Source organism: Lipotes vexillifer, unplaced genomic scaffold (assembly GCF_000442215.2).
Source record: "Lipotes vexillifer unplaced genomic scaffold, Lipotes_vexillifer_v1.1 scaffold397, whole genome shotgun sequence".
Lineage (NCBI taxonomy): Eukaryota > Metazoa > Chordata > Mammalia > Artiodactyla > Lipotidae > Lipotes > Lipotes vexillifer.
Genome location: NW_006772681.1, coordinates 3,117,590 through 3,128,830, shown reverse-complemented (window position 1 = coordinate 3,128,830; position 11,241 = coordinate 3,117,590). Strand labels below are relative to the sequence as shown.

At 41.4% G+C, this 11,241-nt stretch overlaps 2 protein-coding genes across 8 annotated transcripts in view; both read right to left on the bottom strand.

Annotated features, from left to right (window-relative positions):
• RBM12 (RNA binding motif protein 12) overlaps window positions 1-2,016 on the bottom strand; it is a 2,795-nt gene extending 779 nt beyond the window's left edge. The window contains 1 exon segment of the mRNA XM_007472097.1: window positions 1-2,016. Coding sequence (XP_007472159.1) covers window positions 1-2,001 — 2,001 coding nt within the window. The 5' untranslated portion in view covers window positions 2,002-2,016.
• CPNE1 (copine 1) overlaps window positions 1-10,290 on the bottom strand; it is a 36,043-nt gene extending 25,753 nt beyond the window's left edge. The window contains exons 1-3 of one of the 7 annotated variants that reach the window (XM_007447766.1): window positions 10,096-10,221; window positions 4,669-4,721; window positions 1,881-2,023 (exon numbers count right to left, since the gene is read on the bottom strand). Coding sequence is in view for 1 of the 7 variants with exons in the window: in XM_007447764.1 (XP_007447826.1) it covers window positions 207-221 (15 nt within the window). In the remaining 6 variants the exon portion in view is untranslated. Of the gene's footprint in view, window positions 1-206; window positions 589-1,880; window positions 2,024-4,668; window positions 4,754-10,095 lie in introns of those variants that run through there. The other 6 variants (XM_007447767.1, XM_007447768.1, XM_007447770.1 and 3 more) reach the window with 6 other exon arrangements.
• Between the last annotated feature and the right edge of the window lie 951 nt (window positions 10,291-11,241).

Sequence of the window (11,241 nt, the reverse complement as noted above, 5' to 3'; positions counted from 1 at the left end):
CATTCCTGCATTGGGCATTCCCGCACTGGGCATTCCCACACTGGGAATTCCTGGAACTGCGGGATTACCTGGCACAGGCATCTTTAACCCCTTTTTTCCTTGGGCAGGAGGATTTTTCTCAATCTCTCTCATATCTTCTAGAGTAACTACATGAACAAAAGCTTCTCTCCCATTAAGTTTTTTACGGTGTAAGCGTTCAGACTTACGTGCATCATCTTCATTTTTAAACTGAACCAATGCCTGTCCTAGACCTTGCCCATTGTTATCAACAAGAACATGTACAGCATTTTCATCCACTGGGATTCCTTCTAGGAACTGGAGAACATCCATCTTGGTAATGCTGAAGGGAATATTTGTTATATGCGCACAGACTTTGGCAGAGGTGACATCCCCCTCCGGATTTAACATCATTTCCCTCTGGTCATAGCTGAAGTTCTGCAATCTTTTTCGAATCATATCTATCTTTTCTAGCATACCTTTCTTGGTAATTGGATGAACTTGAATAAAGCGATTGCCCATGTATTGTTTATGACGACAGAGAGCAGCCTTATAGTCAGCCTCATTCCTGAACTCTACGAAGCCTTCACCCGTTGCTTTCCCATTGGGTCCATAAGCAATATAAATACTATCTTCCACAATATCCAACTTTTTAAAAAAATCAATGACATGTTTGTTTTCTGCTTCAAAGGGTAGCCCTTTCAAGTAAACACAAAAACCAGCCTCGTGTGGTGATCTTGACCTTGACCTTTTCTGCCCACTGGGCGATTTTGACCTGGGAAGTGCCTGAGGAGGGGGATGGGTTTGTCCAGAAGGTCCTATACTTTGCTTAAAAGTGATATGGCCTCCAGCAGCTACCCACTGTCTCTCTGTGGCAGGACTAACTTCCACATAGCGTTGAATCATCAGCATTCTGTTTCGCTTCAAAGCTTCAAACGTATCTTGAGGGGAGAGAAACTTAACCAATCCATTCCCATTATTTCGACCTACATGATCTTTCAACAAATGCACGGCATCAACACGGAGCCCATGGAAAAAATCTCTGACATCATTTTCCATTGCAGAAAAGGGCATTCCATGCACACTGACATACAGATCATCAGGGTTGATGGGAAGTGGTTTCACACTGCTTTGAGAGTTCATCTGGATAGGGTTAACAGGATTCAACGGACCCAGAAACACAGGGTTCAGGTTATTGTTCAGATTCATAGGTGCTCCAGAGCCATTCATTCCAGCAGGTAGAGGTGCCACAGGTGGCGGGTTCAAGGGTGGCATGCCTGACATGGGTGGCAGTGGGGTCATGGGTGGCACAGAAGGGACTGGGGGTATTGGGGGCACAGGAGGCACAGGAGGCAATGTAGGTACCGGGGGAGGAACTGGTATTGGAGGAATGGACGGCATTGGCGGCAAAGATGGCATCGCTGGGATTGGAGGAATTGGTGGAGGTGGGACTGTGTTCATTGGAGAGGCTGTGCTCGGAATGGTTGAGCTAAACGTTGGGCTCCCAAAGGAGGCCCCCATATTTGGAGGAGCCGTTCCTATGCTGGCTGTGGAAAATGTCTGTACATTTTTGTTGCTTTCATGAACAGAAGTGGCGGCAGTAACTACACTGGGTGAGGGATTATTAAAGTTGGGTACTGTCGTAGGCAAGTTTACCCTGCCACTCATTCCTGAACTAGGTGGAGGTCCTGATCTACTAGCATTTGCTGGTGGTATATCTAAGTTGGCAGTTTCAAATCGCCTACGACTCAGTTCAATCATATTCTGCATTTCCGTTTTACTACTCAACAATAGTGTTACTTTTGACCCTTTAATTGTACCACCTGTGCGCATCATACCAAGCCTTGCATCTTCATCAGTGGCAAAAACGATGAAAGCCTCACCCAGTTCACCCCCTACAATATGCACGCCCCCATCAGGGATGGTCAATCCAGAGAAGAAGTGGCGAATGTCCATGGTCCCCGCCACAATTGGGAGACCTTGCAAACGGATGACCACAGCCATGCTGCGCTGAAACCACACACACCTGCAGATGAGAAAAGGCAACGGCCAGGTCAGACTCCTGTTTATCACACCAAGTTTTCAGCTACAAGATTGACCATCTACCGTATTAGGCCCTCAAGTATTCCCTCAAACTATCACAAGCAATGTCGTTTTTTAAATTTGGATATTCTAAAAACTGAATATTATATGCCATTTACAATGTAAAATCCAATTTCAACATCCAAAAGGCATTAATTCTGAAAACACTTAAAAGTTCAGCCCCAAGACTCAAAAATTTCAGGAAAAAAACAACCATAGGACAAGAAAATCACCAATTATATCATCATTCAGACCACTAATTATTCAATAAAATTTAAAAGAAATGTGTATCAGGAAACAAAGTTTAACAATCTACAGGGGAAAAGATACAAAGGATGTATCAAAGTTAATATTTAAAACTGGCTCAGCATCTTCCTTATAAACTTTTGACAACTTTGTAGAATTATTGGTATCATTTTATACGGCTTAATCTCACAACAACAGAAACAAAGCGGGAATAATAATGAATTTCAAATAATACTTAACACTAAAGCAGATTCAAGTCTCAAATGAGAACTGATTTCATATTTCATCCTAGGATGAAACCACTTTATTTATTAAAGAAATAGCTTTACTTATTAAAGAAAATGACATATGGAATTACGCATTACACATAAAGTTAATACATACTAAGTATCCAGAAGAAATACTGAGTAAAACAGCCAAAATATTAGTTACCTGTAGTCATCACTCCAAAAAGTAGAACCTGGTTACAGTGCCATTCACCATGGCTATTTTAATTAAAACCCAGGTCCAAAGACTCATTCTCAAGCCCTCCATTTAATAAAAAGTCTTGTTTATCCCACAGGGGAGGGCTGATAATGAAAAAGAAGGATTTTTTATTTTTGAACTAGTGTACGAACTTTATTCAGTGGTTGTGACCCAAAATAACTCCTGTGGAATTTCTGGGTACTCACTAATCTCTGTAGATAATGTCCACTTTGATATAATCAAAAAAGAAAAGTTTCTCCCAGACTTAAATACAATTTCAGTATTTCAATTCTTATGGTTTCTAAGAGTAAATGGAAGGGCAGCCATGTATAAAGTAATCCAAAACAAACTCTTGCGACTGAAAAAAATATTAATTTAAAATTTATATGGTCAACAACAAAGGGTGTTGTCCAAGCCATTTTTAAAATCAACTTTTAAATATAAACCTATATTAAACTGGCTCTGTGATCTTAGGAAAATTATAAATTATTTGAGCTTTGGTTTCATCACTTTTCAAATGAGAACATTAGAAGAGCAAAGTTTCCTGCTCCAAGCACTAAGAATTCTATAACTCTGTGAAAGCAGTTTTTCAATGTCAAATATTACATGAATACTAATTTAAGGCAACAAAATCTGCAATTATATCTCTATTACAATTGCTGCACACAAAAGAGAAATATATTGTTTGGCTTTTACACTTTTCTCTCTCTCTCACACACACACACACACACACACACACACACAAATAAAAGCCACCTTCAAACTTAATCCAGAAAGATGGACTGGCAAACAGAAAACGAGACCATATAAAACATTAGAAATTTGGGAAGGGGCAGGGGGAAGCTTTCCATTTTTGGTCTGCAAGCGTCAACAAGAAAAATTAATACTAAAAACGTCACACCAACAGACTCTTTTGCCCTTATTTACTATTTAGCAGTCTTTAAGAAGTTCATCAAGAAGGTTCCGATTCGTTAAATTCTCCCTCCTTACTAACTCTAGAATATTGGCTGTACGCAAAGATGAGATACAATCCGTTCAACTTCAAAAATCACTTAATCACTAATTGGGGGAAACATCATGGGTAATCTAGATCCCCAAAACTTGAGAAAGAGAGAGAGAGATGTTAGTTTGCATTAGGACAATAAAATGGAAATTTGATATGGTCCCAAGAATTAAGCACAGGGCTAAAGTGACATACACAATTTAGTCTTCAAACCATCTGCAGCTGAGGGAAGGGATTTAGTGAAAGTCTGTACAAGATACATGTGAAAACACGATATTGAAAGTCTGCCCAAATTACCATCTAGAAAAGGGCTGAGTAAACCAAAGTAGTGCACAAGATTTATTCATAAAGTCATCTAAACAGGAAAAGTTTTTAGGTTCTGAAAAACGTGAAGATATGCTATTCTGCTACAAAGTACCTGTTTGACAGATGAGTCATTTCAACCTATCTTGCTTGAGCCTACCTTAGTTATTTAACAAGTTAGATTCCAATCACTAAGGTTCCACCTAAAGTCAATCTGTACTCTAAAACATGACCCATTTTCTATACCTATTCCGCAAAGGAATATTAAAAAACCGAACCAATAACAAGCACCCATATTTGTAGTTAGTCTAGAATGCAACTGAGGAAAAAAAAACAGCTACTTACTGCCTAATAATCAGAAATTCAGCGGAAGAAATGCATCCATGGAAAACTGACTCCCAAAGGAAGCAACAACTGTTCAAGACACCCAGTCCACCCCTCTCCCATCCCTCAAATAAGCTTATTACAAACAAAAAACCACAATTTAGTTATTACACATATTTTCATGTTATTTAATAAGCTATCTCAATTTATTTTGTATAAAAATAAACCCTCTATTCAAAATCTCTTACCTGATAAAACAAGAGATGTATTTTCTTAACAAGAAGTAGAGGCCAAGTCAATCCTGTGGGCAACCAATTAAAACCAACTTTTAGACTGCAATAGAGAATAAATGGAGGCAAAAATCAATGCAGGAAACACAAAACACGCACAGGCCACACTGAACTGTATATTAAAGGGCGAGTCTGAAACCACCGGAGTACATCATTACAATGTATTAGGAAAAAAAAAAAAAAAGACATGTACCAAAATCCCACACGTTTATTATTTGGTATTGCTTTCAAGTTGCTTTCTCTCAAAGCATTATATATTTACATATATCAAGAATGTGTCATAAATTAGCCCAAGAAAGAATCAATCGAAAACTAAAACAGTCATAAAGATCGGCTTCACAGCTGGTAATTGCTTTAATCACTTGATGATTAAACCAGTCCAGAAAATTCCATAACACAAGTCCAAAGGCGACCTATTTCCTCAGGTTCCCACCAAATTTTTTGATGAAAAAGCACAAGTTCACATAGTAACAGTTCCTGGACAAATTAAGTCATCAATTCAAGGATATTCATAGAAATTACTACAATTACTCTTTCAACATATTTTCCTTTGCACCAAAATAGCAATCGAACAACAAAAAAAAACATTAAGTGAAGTGAAAGGTCTGGCCTATAAGGACTAATTCCTGGTTAAAACCACTAGAGTTCAATATATTAAAGAAGAGTGCTTTTTCTTCTAACACCAAAATGGTTCCAAGAAACTTGTTAAAAAAAAAAAAAAAATCCGGCATATTAAGAGTCCTTCCAAAGTAAAAACAGGTCACTCATCTTTCACTGGAATTTCTCCCAAACTAGTGAAGTTATGAACAATTCACAAGCAATTTATATGACCAAATGATTAGACAACTATATTCAAAAGAGTAGAAGAAAATTGTCCCTGTTAGGTATAAGATTACCCATAGACACCTATTTAGAATGATGATGCTTATTTTTAACTATCTTTCAAGATCAAGATACCACCACTGAGCTTAATATTCATCACCAGAAAGACATATTCAAACGTTTTAGCATTACTCCAAACTTTTTCTAAAGAACAAGCTAAACATCACCTGGACAACCACTCAAATTACTAAAGAACAGTGAGATTGTTTTGCCACAAAAAGCTATGCTGTATATCATAAGCAACACCTTCAGAAGCCCTGAGCATTGTGTTAATCTTTTAAATGTTGTACAATCGATCCTCTAGATCGATTAATTAAATTAAATCTAGAATTTAAATTAAATCTAGAATTTTAAGTCTTCATTTAAAAACAAGCCACATCTAGTAGTTTATCTAGCGGGTCACAAAGGGAAATGTAAAACAGAAAAAAGCTTGCTTTACATAAAGATTACACTCAACAAGGAAGAGCATGAATTATTACAATTTTTTTTTCTAAATGTACAAGTTTAACTCTATGAGCCTCAGAATCAGGGTAATTTTTTTGTTAAACACTTGTGATGATTCCTACTGAAGATTCCAATTCAAAAGGTCTGGTGTGGGGCCAGGACGCATGGTCTGAAGGTAAGGGAAATAGGTTCCTCAGCCCCTTTCCTTCCAGATCCAAGAAGGTACCATATGTCCACTGGAGAGGAACAAGTTCGGGGTCAGCCAGTTAAGCCCAAAGAAAACATTCTAGGTCTACTCCCTAAAATGTTGACAGGGTTGCCAAAAATTACTAAACAAGGAGAAAAGGTGAAAGGCCCAGCTGAATTCAGCAAATCCCTAGTTCAACTCATTCAATTTAAAGTACAAAATCAATCTAGTCATAAATTTGTTAATCTTTTCTATTTCAGCACAAGGGAAGATACACCTCACCCCATGCCAAAGGAAAGTACACAGAAAGCTCAGGTTAGCAGCCAGAACTTCACAACTCTTGGTGTTATGGCTCTTCCTTCAAATAGAAATTGAGAACTCAAATACTTTTGTTTTCAACACCTCACTTTGAAAGGGGCACAATAATTTAATAGAAGTATCACTATTTTCCAGGAACCTACTTATTCCTGCGTTCTGTCAGCTAGCAAGTGAATGTAGGATTCCAGTCACTCCAGTGACCTTTAAAAATTCACTCCAGTCACCTTTAAACTTTGGTGAGTTTTAGAAAGATAAGACTGAAACAATTCTAAGCAACAAAACACCTAAAATACATGTTTTACCTATTCAGAGAGCATAACGGAAAGAGAAAATGGGCTTGATTTGCCATTAAATCCATTGATGCGTTTCAGAAGATCTAAGACAAGAAACTTTAGTATACTTTTGCACTTTATCTTGAGAATTAAGCCACATAGTGGCTTTGTTTCTTACAAAGTCCAGATATATGCACAATTACAAAAAGCTACTACAGAAGTTTAGCATATTATGACAAGACGGATTTTCTTAAATACTAGCCATTCCAAAAACTTGGAATTGCAGGATAAAATGTCTGACAACAATCCTCTTTACCAGGAAGCCAAGGCAAAAATCAGAACTTGACCATTTCCACTCTTCATTTGGTAATAAACATCCAAAAGTGAATTTTAACTTTGTTCAACAGTAAGTCTTTGATCAACAAGAACCAGGGTACAGCAGACCTGAGTTCTTCAGATTCAAAAGAAACAATCACCCTTCAAATGTTCACCACAGAGATGAGCAACAGAGAAACAATCATAATGGGCACAATGCTACAAGCAGCATAATCACATTATGGTATGCATTATGGAAAAAAACACAGCTTCATCAACTTGATTTTGTCCCCATCCCCAAATGGAACACATTGCAGGTTCTGGGACCATTCTTAATAAAACAATTCTTCTGACACTGAGGGAGATATAAACCTTTGATAGCATGTTACTCAACTTTCCCATTAACCTCCAGTCAGTACTCAAAGGCAGCAAATCAAAAGACATTTCTAAATAAGATATTTATTCTCTTGCCAAAAACACTACAATATTGTTATTTTTCAATCCCCCCAAATGCCAACAATGTTCGTTATCTTACTTGCTTTAAACTTCAAAGAAACAATATTTCTTCTAACCCAGCCAACCACATTCACCCTCACTACTGGTTTTAAGGCTTTAAACTTAATGAACTAAACTCTACGCAAACCAAAATGTATATGTGTGGTGGTAGTAAAATCTGATAAAACTAAAGATTGAGTGATTTTTCTTAGTTGACCTAAAACACTTAACAATATTCACTTATTCACAAATATTCATCAAGCACTTATGGGCCAGGCAGAGGATTACAGAAATGGATGACAGTCCCTGCATTTCAGGGAGGGATATCTAAAAACATCTTTTGTGCAACGGTTACTGACAGAAGTTCTTCCTACCTCATCTACAGAAGAAAATATTCAACTGAAATGATGGAGTGACTATCTACAAAATGGAATAAAAACAGCATGAACGTTATCAGTGGATTTCAGCACCTGGAACACACTGGCCCATAAAATCAAGTTTCACATCTACAAATTGTACCAACAACCCCCAAACTCACGCAAAAATCAAGTCATTTGGTATGTCAAAGAAAGTGAAAGAAGCCTGAAGTTTTCTGGTATTAGCACATAACAGTATGTTCCAAGTAACTACCACAATGGTTTCTAAAGCTTCATATTTTTCACCTAACAGATATGAACATAAGAAAAATTGAAATTATGCATCACAATCCATAAACAAAATAATCAATATATAATCAAGCATATAAATGATATAAAAATGCATTCCCTGCGTCATTTTTTTCCAGTAATAATACTAAGCACATCCTCAACTTTTATATAAACACGCCAACATTTTTCTTCAAATATTAATTACCATAAATTTTTTTAACCACCTGTAACAGTTCTTCCCAATTGTTTTAATATTCTTGGAAAATTCCTGGGCACAATTTCCTTCCACTAAATCCAGAATCCTCCACGCTATCAAAACTACCAAATTTCAAAAACAACCAGTCTTGTATTATATTTCTATAATTAAAAAACAAAATCCAACAGGAACGGCCTATACGTCCAGACTTCTAGGATTTTTTCTTCAACTGCAAAGGCTCTGAAATGCATTAACAATGTAAGCTAGATAACAAAGTCCAAGGCAATTTATGTTGCTAGTACTGCATTTTACAAAAATTATACCATTTACAACCATTCAAGCAAGAAGCTCTAAAATACTCGTCACAAGTTTCTCCTTCAACAAAACCTTCAGTTGCAATCACATTTTTTTGTTAGTAGCTTATATTGACTGTCATCACCCTAGTCTTAAATAATATAAAATGGTTCCTGCCAACTATCCCAATTTACATTAGGTCATTTCTGGGAATCCGGAGTCAAGGAGGGTTTTAGGGCCCAGAAACCTCTCTTACGGAGCCTGCTATTTTCAGTATACAACTCTCGGCAGGTTCAGGGCTGAATAACCGAGAGTAACCCTCACCGGAGCTCAAATTTTTCACTATAAATCACACATTGGAAGCACACATACAGTCCATGCACTTACAATCTAAGCAGCTAAGCCTCCTGCACTAGTGACCATCCCCGTCATTAACCTGCAGATTCTCAAAGCCCCTCGTACCCACTTCACGTGGCCGAAAACTACCACCTCCAGCCTTCAAAAGAGAAACTCAGTTCACTCTCCATCAAAATCACCCAGCCTCCACATCCCATTGGACCTCCTCCTTCTCCGATGCTGGAGGCTCTCTCCCAAGGGACGCGTAAAGGCGATGCTCTTGGCAGCCCCCTCCCTACTCGGGGACCAAGAGGCCCGGGAGGCGGACTCACCCCACGCTACCGGGGCCGGCTTCTCAAATTAACGACACCCCGGAGGGTAAGCCCCACCCCAACGCTGGGCCTTGGAAGCGTTTCACAGCAACCGCCTCCACCTTAAGGCCAAGAAGGCGGCCAATTCCGACTTCCTACACTCACGGCAGAGCACCGACTACAGCTCCTTCCCCCCAGGTGCGTCCAGACTGTAGTCCCCTTTTTCTGGTAGGCCACCGGGGCCTCCATTCCACTTCCGGTGGAGGGAGTGTTCTCACTACGATTATCTCCTCACTTCGGGGCACAGTTATAACCTCTGCCCCACGTGGGGGCATAGAGAATCTTGCTCATTCGGGATGTAGTGTACTTTCACTGCAGTTCCCGTTCGTTCGCAGACCGCTGGGCCACCCAGTTCTGGCCTCCTCCCTCTCAGACCACGGGGGCATCCTCGCTACGGCCTCGTCCCCTCTTCGGTAGGCAGGCTCCTCCTCTCGTGTCCTACTTGCACCCTCTCAGGACCGAGAGGTACAAGCGGCGGCCCAGGCCCCCCGCAGCCATGCCCCGACCCTTCAGCGTAGGGCGCTCACTGCGGCGGGCTCCGAGGCCTCCGAAGGCCCCGCCCCGGGCCACCAAGGGGCGGCTCGAGCCCCGCACAGCCCCGCCCGTTCCGGGGCTGCGGGAGTCTTACCCGGGAGAGCTGCGCGGCACCCGAACCCAGACCCGAGTTACCCCCCGCGCGAGTGCCTCCACCCCGCGGTCGGTAGCCCCAGCCCGAACGGCTTCCCGGAGCCCAGAGCAGCCACCACCTCTTTCGCCGCTTCACAAGATGGCCGCCGGCCCGCTCAGCAGCTCCGCGTTCCAGAAAGGGCGGGATGGAATGGTTGACGTCACGGGGCGGGGTGGGGCGGCGCAAGCGCGCGGAGGTTCTCGGGTAGCTCCCGGAAGTTGCCTGTGTTTGTGGCAGAGGAGCTCGGCGACTTTTGCTTGGTAGCTCCGCCTTAAGGGAGTGAAGCTGCTTGTTGGAATCCGAACAGTATCTGGCGTTGGGCTTCGTGCAATTGCTTCACTTCGAGCCTCTGCGAAAGGAGGGAAATACTGCCTACCTCGCAGAATTATATTGAAGATTAAATGGACCACAAAATGGTGCCTAGTTCTACTGATGATGCCCTGACAGAAGAACCAAAATCTGATTCTTTTTTTCCCATTTAAAAATTTCAATCCATGACTTCCCTGGTGGGGCATTGGTTAAGAATCCGCCCGCCAATGCAGGAGACACGGGTTCGATCCCTGGTCCGGGAAGATCCCACATGCTGAGGAGCAGCTAAGCCTGTGTGCCACAACTACTTGTACCCTCACTTCTGGCTCAGTAAATTCCTTTTTCTTTCTTTTTTTTTTTTGCCGCACCACGGCATGCAGGGTCTTAGTTCCCCACCAGGGATCGAACCCCTGCCCCCTGCAGTGGAAGCACGGAGTCCTAACCACCGGACTGCCAGGGAAGTCCCTGGTTCAGTAAATTCTTTGACCGCCCGCGTTGCCATCCCTATCGCCACACTCCGCGGCATTTTGGTGGCGGGTAGGGTGCTCTCTCTGCCCTTTCCGTTCCGTCTTCCACCACGTAGCGATCAGCCTACTGACTCCAGGCAATTGAAGGTCCCCAGCCTGGGCTACTCCTCGGCGGGAGGTAAAGGCCTGCGGGATGGGACTCCGACTCGCTGTCGACCTAAGGGGTACGTTCTGGAAACGGTCTTTTCGCCTCTTCAACACTGCCTATGTTCTGAGGTCCCTGGAGACCGGGGATTAAAGCGTCCTGGCCGAGGTGACTCTTCCGAAGACC